The 16375-nt window shown below is 45.0% G+C and overlaps 1 protein-coding gene across 1 annotated transcript in view; it reads left to right on the top strand.

Annotated features, from left to right (window-relative positions):
* Positions 1–16375, top strand: part of LOC141129447 (uncharacterized) — a 271635-nt gene that overhangs the window by 24818 nt on the left and 230442 nt on the right. Inside the window, exons 2-4 of the mRNA XM_073617484.1 lie at positions 5031–5360; positions 14952–15215; positions 15462–15547. Of these exons, the coding sequence (XP_073473585.1) occupies positions 5031–5360; positions 14952–15215; positions 15462–15547 (680 nt within the window). The remainder of the gene's footprint in view (positions 1–5030; positions 5361–14951; positions 15216–15461; positions 15548–16375) is intronic.

Below are 16375 nucleotides of genomic sequence, written 5' to 3'. Positions count from 1 at the left end.
GGTAGGTGTACATAGTGCAGTAGGTAGTATAGAGAAGGGTAGGTGTCCATAGAGCAGTAGGTAGTATAGAGAAGGGTAGGTGTCCATAGAGCAGTAGGTAGTATAGAGAAGGGTAGGTGTCCATAGAGCAGTAGGTAGTATAGAGAAGGGTAGGTGTACATAGTGTAGTAGGTAGTATAGAGAAGGGTAGGTGTACATAGTGTAGTAGGTAGTATAGAGAAGGGTAGGTGTACATAGTGTAGTATAGAGAAGGGTAGGTGTACATAGTGTAGTAGGTAGTATAGAGAAGGGTAGATGTACATAGTGTAGTATAGAGAAGGGTAGGTGTACATAGTGTTGTAGGTAGTATAGAGAAGGGTAGGTGTACATAGGACAGTAGGTAGTATAGAGAAGGGTAGGTGTACATAGTGTAGTAGGTAGTATAGAGAAGGGTAGGTGTACATAGTGTAGTAGGTAGTATAGAGAAGGGTAGGTGTACATAGTGTAGTATAGAGAAGGGTAGGTGTACATAGTGTAGTATAGAGAAGGGTAGGTGTACATAGTGTAGTAGGTAGTATAGAGAAGGGTAGGTGTACATAGTGCAGTAGGTAGTATAGAGAAGGGTAGGTGTATATAGTGTAGTAGGTAGTATAGAGAAGGGTAGGTGTACATAGTGTTGTAGGTAGTATAGAGAAGGGTAGGTGTATATAGTGTAGTAGGTAGTATAGAGAAGTGTAGGTGTATATAGTGTAGTAGGTAGTATAGAGAAGGGTAGGTGTACATAGTATAGTAGGTAGTATAGAGAAGGGTAGGTGTACATAGTGTAGTAGGTAGTATAGAGAAGGGTAGGTGTACATAGTGTAGTAGGTAGTATAGAGAAGGGTAGGTGTACATAGTGCAGTATAGAGAAGGGTAGGTGTACATAGTGTAGTAGGTAGAATAGAGAAGGGTAGGTGTACATAGTGCAGTAGGTAGTATAGAGAAGGGTAGGTGTACATAGTCCAGTAGGTAGTATAGAGAAGGGTAGGTGTACATAGTGCAGTATAGAGAAGGGTAGGTGTACATAGTATAGTAGGTAGTATAGAGAAGGGTAGGTGTACATAGTGCAGTATAGAGAAGGGTAGGTGTACATAGTGTAGTAGGTAGTATAGAGAAGGGTAGGTGTACATAGTGTAGTATAGAGAAGGGTAGGTGTACATAGTGCAGTAGGTAGTATAGAGAAGGGTAGGTGTATATAGTGTAGTAGGTAGTATAGAGAAGGGTAGGTGTACATAGTGCAGTAGGTAGTATAGAGAAGGGTAGGTGTATATAGTGTAGTAGGTAGTATAGAGAAGGGTAGGTGTACATAGTATAGTAGGTAGTATAGAGAAGGGTAGGTGTACATAGTGCAGTATAGAGAAGGGTAGGTGTATATAGTGTAGTAGGTAGTATAGAGAAGGGTAGGTGTACATAGTATAGTAGGTAGTATAGAGAAGGGTAGGTGTACATAGTGCAGTATAGAGAAGGGTAGGTGTACATAGTGTAGTAGGTAGAATAGAGAAGGGTAGGTGTACATAGTGTAGTAGGTAGTATAGAGAAGGGTAGGTGTACATAGTGCAGTAGGTAGTATAGAGAAGGGTAGGTGTACATAGTGCAGTATAGAGAAGGGTAGGTGTACATAGTGTAGTAGGTAGAATAGAGAAGGGTAGGTGTACATAGTGTAGTAGGTAGTATAGAGAAGGGTAGGTGTACATAGTGTAGTATAGAGAAGGGTAGGTGTACATAGTGCAGTAGGTAGTATAGAGAAGGGTAGGTGTATATAGTGTAGTAGGTAGTATAGAGAAGGGTAGGTGTACATAGTGCAGTAGGTAGTATAGAGAAGGGTAGGTGTACATAGTGTAGTAGGTAGTATAGAGAAGGGTAGGTGTACATAGTACAGTAGGTAGTATAGAGAAGGGTAGGTGTACATAGTGCAGTAGGTAGTATAGAGAAGGGTAGGTGTATATAGTGTAGTATAGAGAAGGGTAGGTGTACATAGTATAGTAGGTAGTATAGAGAAGGGTAGGTGTACATAGTGTAGTATAGAGAAGGGTAGATGTACATAGTGTAGTATAGAGAAGGGTAGGTGTACATAGTGCAGTAGGTAGTATAGAGAAGGGTAGGTGTACATAGTGCAGTATAGAGAAGGGTAGGTGTACATACTGTAGTAGAGTATATAGCAGTCCAGGGACTGTAGGTAGGTGTACACACGGTCAGGTAGGTGTCCTTAGTATTGAGGTGATATTATCTGGTCGGTCTCCATTCTCCAGGCTGGGATGGGACATTGTTGGTTCTCACCCACAGCAGGGGGCAGAACAGAGCCACTCCCAGACAGTCCCTCCTCTTCCCATTGGCCGGCCCTTTTTACACATTCTTACACATTCATTTCAGTTTTGGCAAGAATATGGAGAATTTATTGTTGGTTTCTGCTGAACTATGTACTAGAGATAACTTACACTGGCTTCTGTGATTGGTTTGCTCTACATGTGATTTTTGTGGTGGGCGGAGACCAGTGTGATAGACTGTAGTAGTGAGAAGGATATCTGAGCAGAGCTCATCACTGACCGGTGTAACATCGATGAGTGCCTCACCTCGCATAATGCCTCCTACGTTACGTCACTCCAGCTGATTTCCCGATCAGCTGGCGTGACGTCAGACTGCACATATGCAGTTCGTCGGATGCATTTTCCAACAGGAGGCAAGCCACGGGGAGCGTGCTGGAGGAACAGAAAAGAAAGTGTCCAGCTGTATACACTACACAAATATACACTACACAGATATACACAAACTGTGAATATGTGAGGCTGAGTTGTATACCCTGATCTGTAATGCTGAACTATATATTCTGTCCTGTGAGACTGAGCTATATACTCTGTGCTGTGATGCTGAGCTGTATACTCCTGACACTACTGCCGCGTACACATGTTCGGACATTCTGACAACAAAATCCTGGGATTTATTTCCGACGGATGTTGGCTCAAACTTGTCTTGCATACACACGGTCGCACAAATGTTGTCAGAAATTCCGATCGTCAAGAACGGGCTGACGTACAACACTTATGACGAGCCGAGAAAAAGGAAGTTCAATAGCCAGTGCGGCTCTTCTGCTTGATTCTGAGCATGCGTGGAATTTTGTGTGTCAGAATTGTGTACACACGATTGGAATTTCCGCCAAAACGGATTTTGTTTTTGGAAAATTTGAGAACCAGCTCTCAAATTTTTGTTGTCGGAAATGCCGACAAAAAATTTCCGATGGAGCCTACACACGCTCAGAATTTCCGACAACAAGCTCCCATCGAACATTTGTTGTCAGAAATTCCGGCCGTGTGTATGCGGCATATGTGCGGAAGCACGTGGAATACAGGGGACGGAGTGGGTGGATTCTATAAGGGGGGGGCTTATGAGAAGTGGGAGGGTCAAAAAAGAAGGGTGGGGTCTGGTACCACTTCATCCTAAAACTTCACCAGCCACCACTGCCTTCAAGGTCTCGTTGTCCCAAGTATCACCTACATTGTACAGTCTCTGTTTATGAGGTTTTCCGCCAGTTAGTTCTCCTCCTCCTGTTTTATTAGCTGCCTGTACCTCACCTCTCTTCCATTCCTCCCTGGTTGCCGTCTCCTATGTATCCATCCTTCTTCTGTTCATCCTTCCATCTCCACATCATCTCCTCTGTCCTTCTAGCCTTGTATTGAGTTCTTCTGGTTCTTCTCCTTATTCCGCTCTCTTCTCCATGTATAATGGTGGTTATTGGGCTGTACATATGAAGATATATGACCACATCTGGAGTTGTCCTGGATGGTGTCATGAGCACTTCTGGGGACTTCATAGGAGGCTGTTATAGATCTGAACTCACATGGTGGGCTACAGAGATAATCTACTTCCAGGCCCGTTCTCAACCCTTTTGTCTTGAGTACTACAATATATCTGGATTGTGTGATCACAGCTCTTAGGATGAGGTCTTCATTTACTGGAACTGTCTCTCGATTCCCCATCATACATCTGTAAGGACTCATTTACACTTGTAATTGGGGGAGAAATAAAATCATGTGGTTGAGCAGTGGTTTTACCAGCTACAACTACACCCTTTTTAGGTGCAAAGGCTGGACAGGGGTATGCACCAGCCATGACTGTGATGGTTTGTTATGGGAAAAAATAAACAGTCTGTCACATTGGGAGGTAGTGACATCTGCCAAATGCAAATGGGGCCACACTGAAGCCATGTGCAATATATGTGTTTGTGGCATGGTGGTGCAAGTTTTGAGGGAGTAACACTGACTGTGAGGAGGGGACATAATGCTTCCTCACCACCTGTCAAATGCCCTCTGAAACGCAATCCACCTTCAGAGGACGATGATCATGTAAATGGAACAAAAAAATGGCAACCACCCCAATCTGTAACTGGACTTTGCAGCAAGGAGCACATGGAAGGGCGACGCATGTCAAAAAACAACAAACAAAATTTCCCAGCTCACTTACCAACCAGCCTGCAACAAACCAGATTGTCCCGTCCAACAGTTCATGTTAAAAAAGGGCTTTAGTTTGCACAGATTTGCAAATACATGAGTAAGCTGCAGACACCACTATACGGCACCCCAGTCTATCTGCAGTCCTAACTATAAATTTGCTGGGTGTCCAGTACATTCCTATACCTTTAAGGAGGGGTGCGCTCCCTCCAGGCATATCTGTCCTCAATCTATCCATTATTATATATTGCTCAAATTTTGGAATTAGGACTGCTGTATACTGGGGTGTCATGACGTGGCTCTGCAGATTACGTATGTATTTGCAATTGTGTGCAAGCAAACTAAACCCCTTGTTTTAATGTGAACTGTTGGACAGGTAATTCAGTTCGTTGCAGGCTGGCTGACGAGAACTGGAGCGGATGAGGCTTTTGGACGATCGTTGTGTTTATGTTTATGTTCCTCCTTCTCTGCTGGGACTCTGTTCATATTCGTTATACCAGAGATTGCAGTTGGAGTTTAGGGACACTATGAAAGTTCTGCTCACATTTCTGATCTGTCTTCTCTTCCCAGGTCTCCTGTGTATGATGATCATGTCGGTGTCATCAGGAACGGTGTATGTACAGAGCGGATCAGACATCACTGACTGTAATATGAAGTGTACTCACAATTATGAAGTGACTCTCGAATTGTACAGAGTATGTGGAGAGGAGGAGAGGACATTGCTAGAAAATCACTGTGATAACAACCTCACTAAATCTTATAACTCCAGACTTCAACTGGACACAGGGAGCGGCTGCTGGAAGCTGACACATGCCAGGAAGGAGGACTCCTGTGTGTATAAGATCTGGTGTTACTGTGCTCCAGGATATGTAATATCCTCTACGGAGATCCGTGTATTGGGTAAGAGTCCATATACTGCATCACACTTCTTTCCACACTGTATTGTACTCTATGTGGGAAAAAGTGTCTATTATACAGGATGGGTGAGGAGAGGAAAGGAGTTCTTCATGTAACAGGTTTCCAGTATTCCCCACTGACATCTTCCCATCTGTCCTACTCAGTAGGGATCAGCCTGATGTTCAAATCGAACATAAGTCGCATTCGTCTAAGGCTCGCCAGTTCCTAATTGTCTTGCAGGACAATTTCATGGTTCAGATGGTAGACACACCAACTAGAAATAAAACATTACTGGATCCACTGATTACCAACAATGCAGCCCTGATCACGTATGTGGAAATAAGGGGCAATTTAGGAAACAGCGATCACACAAATAGGAAACGTAAGGGGAATACAAAGACACCGAATTTCAAAAGAGCCATCTTCCCTAAACTACAAACCTTGTTAGAAGGCATGAATTGGGATAAAATCTTAGGAACAAAGAACACGGAGGAGAAATGGGTTTGCTTTAAGAGCATATTAAATAAGGGCTTTAGCCAGTGCATCCCATTGGGTAATACATTTTAAAAGAGCGAACAAAAGTCCTGGATGGCTTAACTCCAATGTAAAAATGCACATAAAAGCAAAGGAGAAGGCCTTCAAAAATACAAGGTTGAGGGATCATCATCAGCATTCAGACTTATAAAGACTGCAACAAGAAATGTAAGGGTGCAATTAGGGCAGCTAAGATAGAATACGAAAGACACATAGCGGAGGAGAGCAAAAAAAATCCCAAGAAATTCTTTAAGTATGTAAACAGTAAAAAAGGGAAGACAGACCATATTGGCCCCATAAAGACTGAGGAAGGACATCTGGTTACAAAAGGGGAGCTGGCGAAGGTATTGAATTTATTCTTCTCCTTCGAGGGAATCGGGGGCCTTTGGTAACCAAAACTGCAGTGTTTATCCTCATGACACATCACATGAAGCACCTCCATGGTTAACAGAGGACAGAATTAAAATTAGACTTGGGAAACTTAACATTAATAAATCACCATGGACCATAGGGTGAGTACATGGATTGAAAACTGGCTACAAGGGCGAGTTCAGAGGGTGGTGATAAATGGGGAGTACTCGGAATGGTCAGGGGTGGGTAGTGGGGTTCCCCAGGGTTCTGTGCTGGGACCAATCCTGTTTAATTTGTTCATAAACGGGATGGGATAAACAGCTAATCTCTGTATTTGCGGACGATACTAAGCTAAGCAGGGCAATAACTTCTCCGCAAGATGTGGAAACCTTGCAAAAAGATCTGAACAAATGAATGGGGTGGGCAACTACATGGCAAATCAGGTTCAATGTAGAAAAATTTAAAACAATGCAATTGGGTGGCAAAAATATGAATGCAATCTATACACTGGGGGGAGAACCTCTGGGATTATCTAGGATGAAAAAGGACCTGGGGGTCCTAGTAGATGATGGACTCAGCAATGGCATGCAATGCCAAGCTTCTGCTAACAAAGCAAACAGAATATTGGCATGCATTAAAAAGGGGATTAACTCCAGAGATAAAACGATAATTCCCCTGCTCTACAAAACTCTGGTCCGGCCGCACCTGGAGTATGCTGTCAAGTTCTGGGCACCAGTCCTCAGGAAGGATGTACTGGAAATGGAGCGAGTACAAAGAAGGGCAACGAAGCTAATAAAGGGTCTGGAGGATATTAGTTATGAGGAAAGGTTGCGAGCGCTGAACTTATTCTCTCTGGAGAAGAGAGACTTGAGAGGAGATATGATTTCAATATATAAATACCGGACTGGTGATCCCACAATAGGGATAAAACTTTTTTGCAGAAGTGAGTTTAACAAGACTCGTGGCCACTCATTAAAATTAGAAGAAAAGAGGTTTAAACTTAAACTACGTAGAGGGTTCTTTACTGTAAGAGCAGCAAGGATGTGGAATTCTCTTCCACAGGCGGTGGTCTCAGTGGGGGGCATTGATAGTTTAAAAAAACGATTCGATAAGCAGCTCAACGACCGCAACATACAGGGATATACAATGTAATTCTGACATATAATCACACACATAGGTTGGACTTCATGGACTTGTGTCTTTTTTCAACCTCACCTACTATGTAACTATAGGAGTGTTCGTAGAATAAATGGAGGGCTCGCGGGACTGCGAGATCACAGTGCATTGATGGCTGCTCATTGGCCAAAGCATGCACCTGACATGTATGCTTTGGCCAATCACTGCGCCATGTACGGTCATAGCCATGCTTGGCCAAAGGCAGGGTGCCTTTGGCCAATCATGGCTTCAGGGGCTAAGTCCATGCCCCACACTATATAAGGCTGCTTCCAATGGCGGCCATATGTAGTGTGTTATAGTAGAGAGAGAGTAGAGTAGAGTGCTCCCCCTCCTGAATCATACCAGGCTGCTTGCCCTCAACATGGGAAGGGAGGTTTGGGGTGCCCCCCAAAGCTCCTTGTCCCCATGTTAATGGGGACAAGGACCTCTTCCTGACAACAATGGGCTGCGGTTGTCGGGGTCTGCGGACAGGGGCCTATCAGAAATCTGGAAGCCCCCTTTAACAAGGGGGGGCCCCAGATCCGGCCCCCCATTTATGTGAATGAGTATCAGGTACATTGTGCCCCTACCCATTCACCAAAAAAGTGTCAAAAAGTAATAACCACAGGAAACATTTTTTGACAAGTCCTTAATTAAAAAAGAAAAAATAGGGTTCCTCAATGTAATCCATCGTCAGTGACACCGACTGCCGAAAACGAAAAAACCCACAGAAAACTGTCCACCTTCTGGGAGGCCACCGGCTGTCTGCCTCCTCTCTGTTTTGACAGCTATTATATAGGCAAGGGGCAGGGCCACCCAACTACATCTTTTTTTTTTTATAAAGGACTTGTCAAAAACTGTTTCCTGTGTTTCTTACATTTTGACACTTTTGGGCCTGGTATGAACTAGGGGGATTCCACATAGTTTTTTTTTTTTTTTCTTTTTTTTTTTTTTTTTTTAGTTTTTTTCTATTTGTATTGCTGGGAGCCGGCAATACATTACAGCCGCGAGCAAGTTTAATTGACATTTTTTCCTTTAGAAATGTCATTATTGCTGCAGCATGTTCTATACATTGTACATATGCACCACTTTACAGGCAGACTAAAGGGACCCCCAAGGCACAATATTGAAAGGAATATGTAATTTTTATTGTTTCACTTTAAGCATCATTAAAATCACTGCTCCTTTTTTTGTAAATTATTTTTATTTGGTATGTAACATACATACAACGAGCCACCGATTGTGGCCATCAACCACCGGCCACAATACACTTACCGGTGTACATTTACCGGTATAAGAAAGGGAAACATAAAAAAAAACAAAAAGACAATACCAAAATAATAACCCCCCCAAAGCAACAGAACCTTTTGCCTAGACAGATACAATCATTACTTGAACCCACAGATGGAGGTAGACGCATGATAACGCAGTGCCCAAACTGTATGACACCCTGCGCTGTCTTACCGGATACTGTCAGTAATGTGGTCCCCTCACCTCCCCCCTCCCCCATCAGTAGAAATGAAGAGCTGGTAAGGAGAAAACATTTCCCCATCCCAGAGTGATCAGCACATCAATTGTTGGTTAACTAATAGCCCTCCAGTACCTCAATTATATTCACCTCCCTTCTTTTTATATTACACCAAGGATCAGTAGCAATAACTTTCCTGCAATTAATCAGATACCGTATCCATAGAAGCCATCTAACCCCCCCCCCCAAACCTGCTCAAATAAGTAGCTTTGTAAAAGGGTACCTCCTTGTTGACCAATGCCTTCCAGGACTCCAAAGTTGGAGTCAAGGAGCTTTTCCATGAAAGGATAATCAGCTTTTTAGCATAGAATAGCAATAGGGTAAGAAGAGTCTGTATAGCCCTGGTAGAAGCCAAAGATTCCCAAACATTTTAGCCAGTCTAGCCGGGGTTAGATAAATTCTATGCATGCATTTATAATGGATTAATCGGTCTCTGGTAGAAACCAGGTGGTGAAATGCAGTTACCCACATATCATCCCAGTCATCCCTGTCCAACCCCGGGGCTACAGCTTCCCAAGCCCGTCTGCTGGGATCCATCAATTTGGTTGTTTCCTGGAAGAGGTCCTTATATAAGCTGCAGACCGGTTTTGATAAATAATCGCTTTGTGTCAATAATTCTAGATGCTTGGCTCAAGGTCAGGAGGCTCTCTGTCAAATTGGGAAACAAAAAGCGTGTCTCAATTGAATGTATCTAAAAAAAATGAGTAAGTTTGGTAAGTCATAAGGTAGTTTCAATTCATCAAATGTTATTAGGGTACCGTTCGCTACAATATGGTGTAATATTTTAATTCCGGATTTAGTCCAGACTATTGGGTCTGGGTAATCAAAAAAATTTAATAAATTAGGATTTCTCTATAGGGGGAGATTGGGGGAAAACTTGCATTGACTAGCCCTTATGCCTTTATCACCAAGTGCATGGAGGATGTCAGGGGATAGGGAGCCCTCAGACCCTTGTAAACAAGGTGAGACAGCACCTCATACGAGTCCACACAGGGGGCCTCCAGAGACACTGAGGCATCATCTGGAGGAGTAGTCAACCAACGATGAGCCACCGTCAATTAACCAGCTAGGAAGTATTTGTGGAAGTTAGGTACCGCGAGGCCCCCTTCCCCCATGGCTGTTGAAGGATGGGTAATTTAAGGCGGGGGATGCCTCCCTGCCACAAGGAGGAAATCGTACTGTCTATTGACTTAAAAATCAATTTTGGGATCCACGCTGGAGAATTCCTGAGGGTGTATAATAGTAAGGATAGGATCTTCATTTTAATCAGGTTTATCTTCCCAATGAGGGACAAGGGGAGATTGTTCCAGGTATGGAATTTCTTAGATATAATGGCCAGCAACGGGGAAACACTTAGGCTAATGAAATCTGTCACTGAGTTTGTAATTTGGAGTTACAGGTACTTAATTCGTGTTACCCATTGCAGGGGGTTATTGGGGTCTGCCTGTCCAGGTACTGTATGAGAGCGCAAGGGAAAATCACTGCTTCTTTAAAAATAATTGTTTTAAAAAATTTTTTTTGCATTGATACCTGTCCTCTGGGGCAGTACCTGGTTCCCCATACACTATTTACGGCAATAACTTGCATATAAGCCGTTAAAATTAGGACTTTTGGTTTTTCGTGTTAGTGTCCGATAGACTTTAATAGCATGTTCGCTAGAACTTTTTCCCTGTTTGAGATATTCTGGTGCGAACCAAATGGGGGGGGGGGGGGTTCGGCCCATCCCTACTGCTCAGTATAAGTGGACAATAAGAGCTAGCACTCTATTCCATGTATTTGGGCTCTGCAGGGCTGATCCTAGGGTCACAGGTGCCTGTGTGCAGAAATATTTCTGGTGCCCCCACATGGGCATGGTCATCTTACTAACCCCTCCCCCCTTTTTTTTAACAATCAGGAGTGCTTTATTAAGAGTATTAATACAGTATAAAATTACATACATTTGTGGATCAGATGGCATATATTACAGTAATTTGTTATGACACATACCACACGTTCAATTTCCATCAGCAGAACACACAGTGGATCAAAACATGTGAGTACGCATCAAGAAAGTCATGCTTAGGAATCAAGTCCCAGTAAGTAAAAGTAAGAAAGGATGGGGGGGTAATGGGGAGGGGAGGGACAGAAAGAAGAAGGGGGATGGCGTGAGGTAGGGAGAGAGGGAAAAAAAGGAGAGGGAGGGGGACTATATATAGCTGTATCCAAGTGACTAGAAAGTTGTCCATGGCAACCATGCTTAATCAAATTTCCAGGGGCAACCACGACTGATATACATCAGTTTGTATAGCGGTAAGGCAGCATTAATTTTGTCTTCCCAGGTGGATAGAGCAGGGGGGTAGATGAGGTCCATTTACATAAGATTTCTTTTTTGGCATAGAAGAGTAAATATGAGATTAGCAATTTACTATGGTGGGATCTTTGTTCATCATCATGAATACCAAGCAACACAAGTTCAGGTGTCATAGGAACCGAGAGCTCAAGTTGGACATTTAATTGTTCGAATACCCCGGACCAGAAGGCCACCCGAGCGGGACAGATCCAGAACATATGTATATATGTGCCCAGATGTATCCCACACCTGGGGCATTGGGGATCTCTATCAGGATATATTCTGGACATACGCACCGGGGTAAAGTAAACCCTGTGCAGAAATTTAGTTTGTATAAGCTTATCTCCTGCAGAGATGACCAGCTTGGGACCACTCTCCAAAAAACCTTCCCAGTCCTCCCTCTCCAGGGTCGGGATATCTGCCCTCCACATTTCCCAAAGCCTATCCAATTTTTGTGAGTCAATAGGAAGCAGGGTAGCATACAGTGCAGAGAGAGGCTTCGTCAGGTCGCCACTGGACAGGAGGTCTTCCACCGGGTCTAATTGAAGAGTCGGAGGTGTGGGAAACTGTGCCCTAGCCGCGTCACAAAGTTGGGCATACCGGAAATACATCCAGCCAGGGAGGTCATAAGTCCTAGTTAATTGGGGTAGGGTCAGTAAGGTGCCCAAATCGTATACCAAATCGCGCCCAGACCTGGGGATCCGGCATTGACCTAAAGTGAGGCAGATTAGGATTACCCCATAATGGCTGGACTGGGGACCAGCATTCTGCCTGGAAGAACCTACATTAAGCCATATTCCACACTTTTACCATCGCTTTCATTGGTGCAGGGAGATCCTCATATGCCCCCACCCCCCTATAGGTCAAGTTTTGTAGTGCTTGCAGTGAGGCCAACCAGGCCGCCTCTACACACACCACAGCGTTCAAGCAATTTGCCTCAAACCACCAGTATGCTGTGACCAGCATTGCCGCCCAGCAATAAACCCCCAGGTGTGTCGGTAGGCACAACGTGGATTTCGCCAGTCTTGGGATGGATCCATTCCATTTAAAGGAATTGATACATCTATCCACCTCCCAAAAGAAAGATGCTGGTTATCCATACCGGGCTGTTCCGAAAAAGATAGATGAACTTTCGATAAAATAATCATCTTTAAGATGTTTATACGGCCTATTAGGTTCAGTGGAAGTCCTGACCAGGCTTGACATCTCTCCCTCAGGAGGTGGAGAAGGGGGAATATATTAAGAGCATAGTACTGGGCAGTGTCTCTAGTCATTTTCACACGAGGTATGAAAAAGGACTGATTTCGTCCAATTTATCCGTATATCTGATAGGGAACCAAATTTGTCAAATATCTCTAGCGCAGCAGACAGGGATGCTCCTGCATCATTTAGATACAGTAGGGCGTCATCCGCATAGAGGGATATCTTTTCCTCCAGATTATCAATCTGCAACCCCGGACCTCCAAAGACTCCCTGACTAAAATCGCCAGGGGCTCTAGTGCCAGAGCAAACAGACTGGGGGATAAGGGACACCCCTGGCGGGTACCTCTCTGCAGCGGTAAGGATTCAGATATCCAGTCATTAGTGCGCACCCTAGCCATTGGTGCTCTGTAAAGCAGTTGTACCCAGCGTATAAACTTTGGGCCAAAGCCAAATTGTTGCAGCACCCCCACAGGTATCCCCACTCCACTGAATCAAATGCCTTTTCGGCATCAAGAGAGGCAATAACCTGGGATCCAGCATTGTCACGAGTCAGGGACAAGTTTAGGAAGGGACGCCTAATGTTTATGTCTGGGCCTTTGCCTGGCATAAGCCCGGTCTGGTCAGCATGAAATAGTGTTGATATTACCGAGGATAGTCAGGTGGCCAGTATCTTTGCCAATATTTTTGCGTCCACATTGAGCAGTGATATTGGTCTGTAAGACGCACATTCCTGAAAGTCTTTACCAGGCTTAGGAATTAGGACAATTATAGCCTCCGCCATAGACTCCAGAAGCACATTTGCCTCCGTAAGTCCAGAAAGGAGGGTTTCCAATCTAGGTGCGAGGAGACAGCTCCTCCCCTTTACAAATGTTTCTTTGGCAACGACTCAAACACAGAGATGCTCCCCTAAGGATCTTCATTACCCTGGGATCGTCAAATGATCTCTTAACAATAAACAAAATACAGGAAGAGAAGCAGAGTACTTTTGGGACCTGGAGGGGGGCCTCTCTGATGGACACACACAGGGCTTCTTTTACAAAGAGCCCCCAGACATACTGCAGACATGATACAGGAGATGGTCAGAGACTGCAGACATGATACAGGAGACGGTCAGAGACTGCAGACATGGTACAGCAGATGGTCAGAGACTACAGACATAGTACAGGAGATGGTCAGAGACTGCAAACATGGTACAGGAGAAGGTCAGAGACTGCAGACATGGTACAGGAGACGGTCAGAGACTGCAGACATAGTACAGGAGATGGTCAGAGGCTGCAGAAATAATACAAGAGATTAATGCATTAAATGCAGTCTCAGTGCCTATCAATTGCAGCTTACCAGTGCCCATCAAATGCAGCTTACCAGTGCCCACCGAATTCAGCCTCACTGTGCCCATCAATGCAGCTTTACTGTGCCCATAATCACAGCCTCACTGTTCCCATCAATGCAGCCTTACTGTGCCCATAATCACAGCCTCACTGTGCCAATCAATGCAGCCTCACTGTGTCCATGAATGCAGCCTTACTGTGCCTATCAATGCAGCCTCACTGTGCCTATCAATGGGGCCTCACTGTGCCCATCATCACAGCCTCACTGTGCCCATCAATGTGGTCACACATTGCCCATCAATGCGGCCTCACTATGCCCATCAATGCAATCTCACTGTGCCCATCATCGCAGCCTCGCTGTGCCCATCAATGTGGCCTGACTGTACGCATTAATGCAGTCTCACTGTGCCCATAATCACAGCCTCACTGTGCCCATCAATGCGGCCTCACTGTTCCCATCATCGCGGCCTCACTGTGCCCATCATCATGGCTTCTCTGTGCCTATTAATGTGGTCTCACTGTGCCCATCAATGCATCCTCACTGTGCCCATCAATGCATCCTCACTGTGCCCATCAATGCAGCTTCACTGTACCCATCAATGCAGTTTCACTGTGCCCATAATCACAGCCTCACTATGCCCATCAATGCAGCTTCACTGTGCCCATAATCGCAGCCTCACTGTGCCCATAATCACAGCCTCACTTTGCCCATAATTGCAGCCTCGCTGTGTTTATCAATGTGGCCTCACTGTGCCCATAATCGCAGACTCGCCATAGCCTGCCCTGGATCACACACACAGCGGGCATCTCCCACTGTGTGTCACAGAGCTGGGTCTGTGTGTGTTGTCGGCAGCACTATAACAAGGTCCCGTCCCCCTAGACCAACTCGTGTGATAGGCGGAACACTGATTCAATTAGTGTTCCATCTACTATCACATGCTCCCGCTGTGTGCGACAAACAAGAGGAGGTGACAAGGGCAGGAGGCCTACCCGGAAATTTCCCAGTATACTGGTAGGCCAGTCTGGCCCTGGAAGGAGGGAGGGGAGAACTCTGTTATTCGGCGCCTGGGTGCAATGCATCCAGCACACCCACCCAGGATTGGCTCTGGGGCTCTGTATTGCTGACTTTTGACTGATGGTGAATGTCCTCATCTTGATCATTCCAGATCCGGTTCTCATCTCCAACATCACCAGTAATGGCAGCCAGCTGGGTGAGGAGATGGCGGTGAGTGTCCATTTCTCTGGAGAAGAGAGCGCTGTGACCTGGGAGGTGGACGGGGAGCCTCTCCCTGAAAGATACCGGCTGATAGATGACAATAGGACGCTGATTATCCCCAGTGTGCAGAGAGACGATGCCAAGAGGAGATTCCGGGTCAGGATCACAAACCCGGTCAGTGAGGAGATCTGGGAATATTGGCTGGAGGTCAGAGGTGAGAGGGGCAAATACTGGGGGAATAAAGGAGATGTCATTTTTCTTTGTGATACTGTATATATGTATATAAAGTATACAGTATGGTGTCAGTATGCAGGTTTATGTATAATAAAGCAGAAGTTTGCTAATGTGTATATATTGTAATATAACAAAGCAGACTGTAGAACGGATACATTGTATATTGATCACACATGTAATCTCTACACAGAGATGTGTTCTAAACATTGTATTTATTTTCTGACAGATCTTCCATCAGATTATAGAAGATTCCGAATGCTTCTCATTGTTCCTGCAGTGCTGGTTGTGATTATTGTGATTTTGTTGTCTCTGGTGAGTAATGATTACATATTTCCTTTCTGTGATTGGATTATTCCACTAGAGAGACCCTGTTGATTTAATATGGATCTATACCTGGGGTCTCCAAATTTTTGAAACAAGGGGCCAGTTTACTGCCCCTCAAACTTTAGGGGGGCCTGACTGTTGCCAGCGGGAGTAGAAAATGCCCCGGGATCGGTGGGAGCAAACCATGCCATAGGTTTGGTGTTCAGTGGAAGTAAAACAAATTACATCATTGGTGTCAGTGGGAGGAATAATGCCATATCATTGGTGTCAGTAGGAGGAATGGTGCCCCATCATTGGTGTCAGTGGGAGAAATAATGCGATATCCTTGGTGTCAGTAGGAGGAATAATGCTCCATCAGTGGTAGAATTAGTTCCCCATCTCTGGTGTCAGTGGAACATTTCCCCCTTTGTTGGTGTCAGTGGGAGGAACAGTGCCCCCTTTATTGGTGTGAGTGGGAGGAACAGTGCCCCATAATTGGTGTCAGTGGGAGGAATAGTGCCCCATCATTTGTGTCAGTGGGAGGAATAGTGCCCCATCATTTGTGTCAGTGGGAGGAATAGTGCCCCATCATTTGTGTCAGTGGGAGGAATAGTGCCCCATCATTGGTGTCAGTGGGAGGAATAGTGCCCCATCATTGGTGTCAGTGGGAGGAATAGTGCCAATCTTGGTGTCAGTGAGAGGAATAGTGCCCCATCATTGGTGTCAGTGAGAGGAATAGTGCCCCACCATTGGTGTCAGTGGGAGGAATAATGCCCCATCATTGGTGTCAGTGGGAGGAATAGTGCCCCATCATTGGTGTCAGTGGGAGGAATAGTG

This window comes from Aquarana catesbeiana, linkage group LG02, assembly GCF_042186555.1.
Source record: "Aquarana catesbeiana isolate 2022-GZ linkage group LG02, ASM4218655v1, whole genome shotgun sequence".
Taxonomy (NCBI): domain Eukaryota; kingdom Metazoa; phylum Chordata; class Amphibia; order Anura; family Ranidae; genus Aquarana; species Aquarana catesbeiana.
This window is presented reverse-complemented; position numbering and strand designations above follow the sequence as displayed.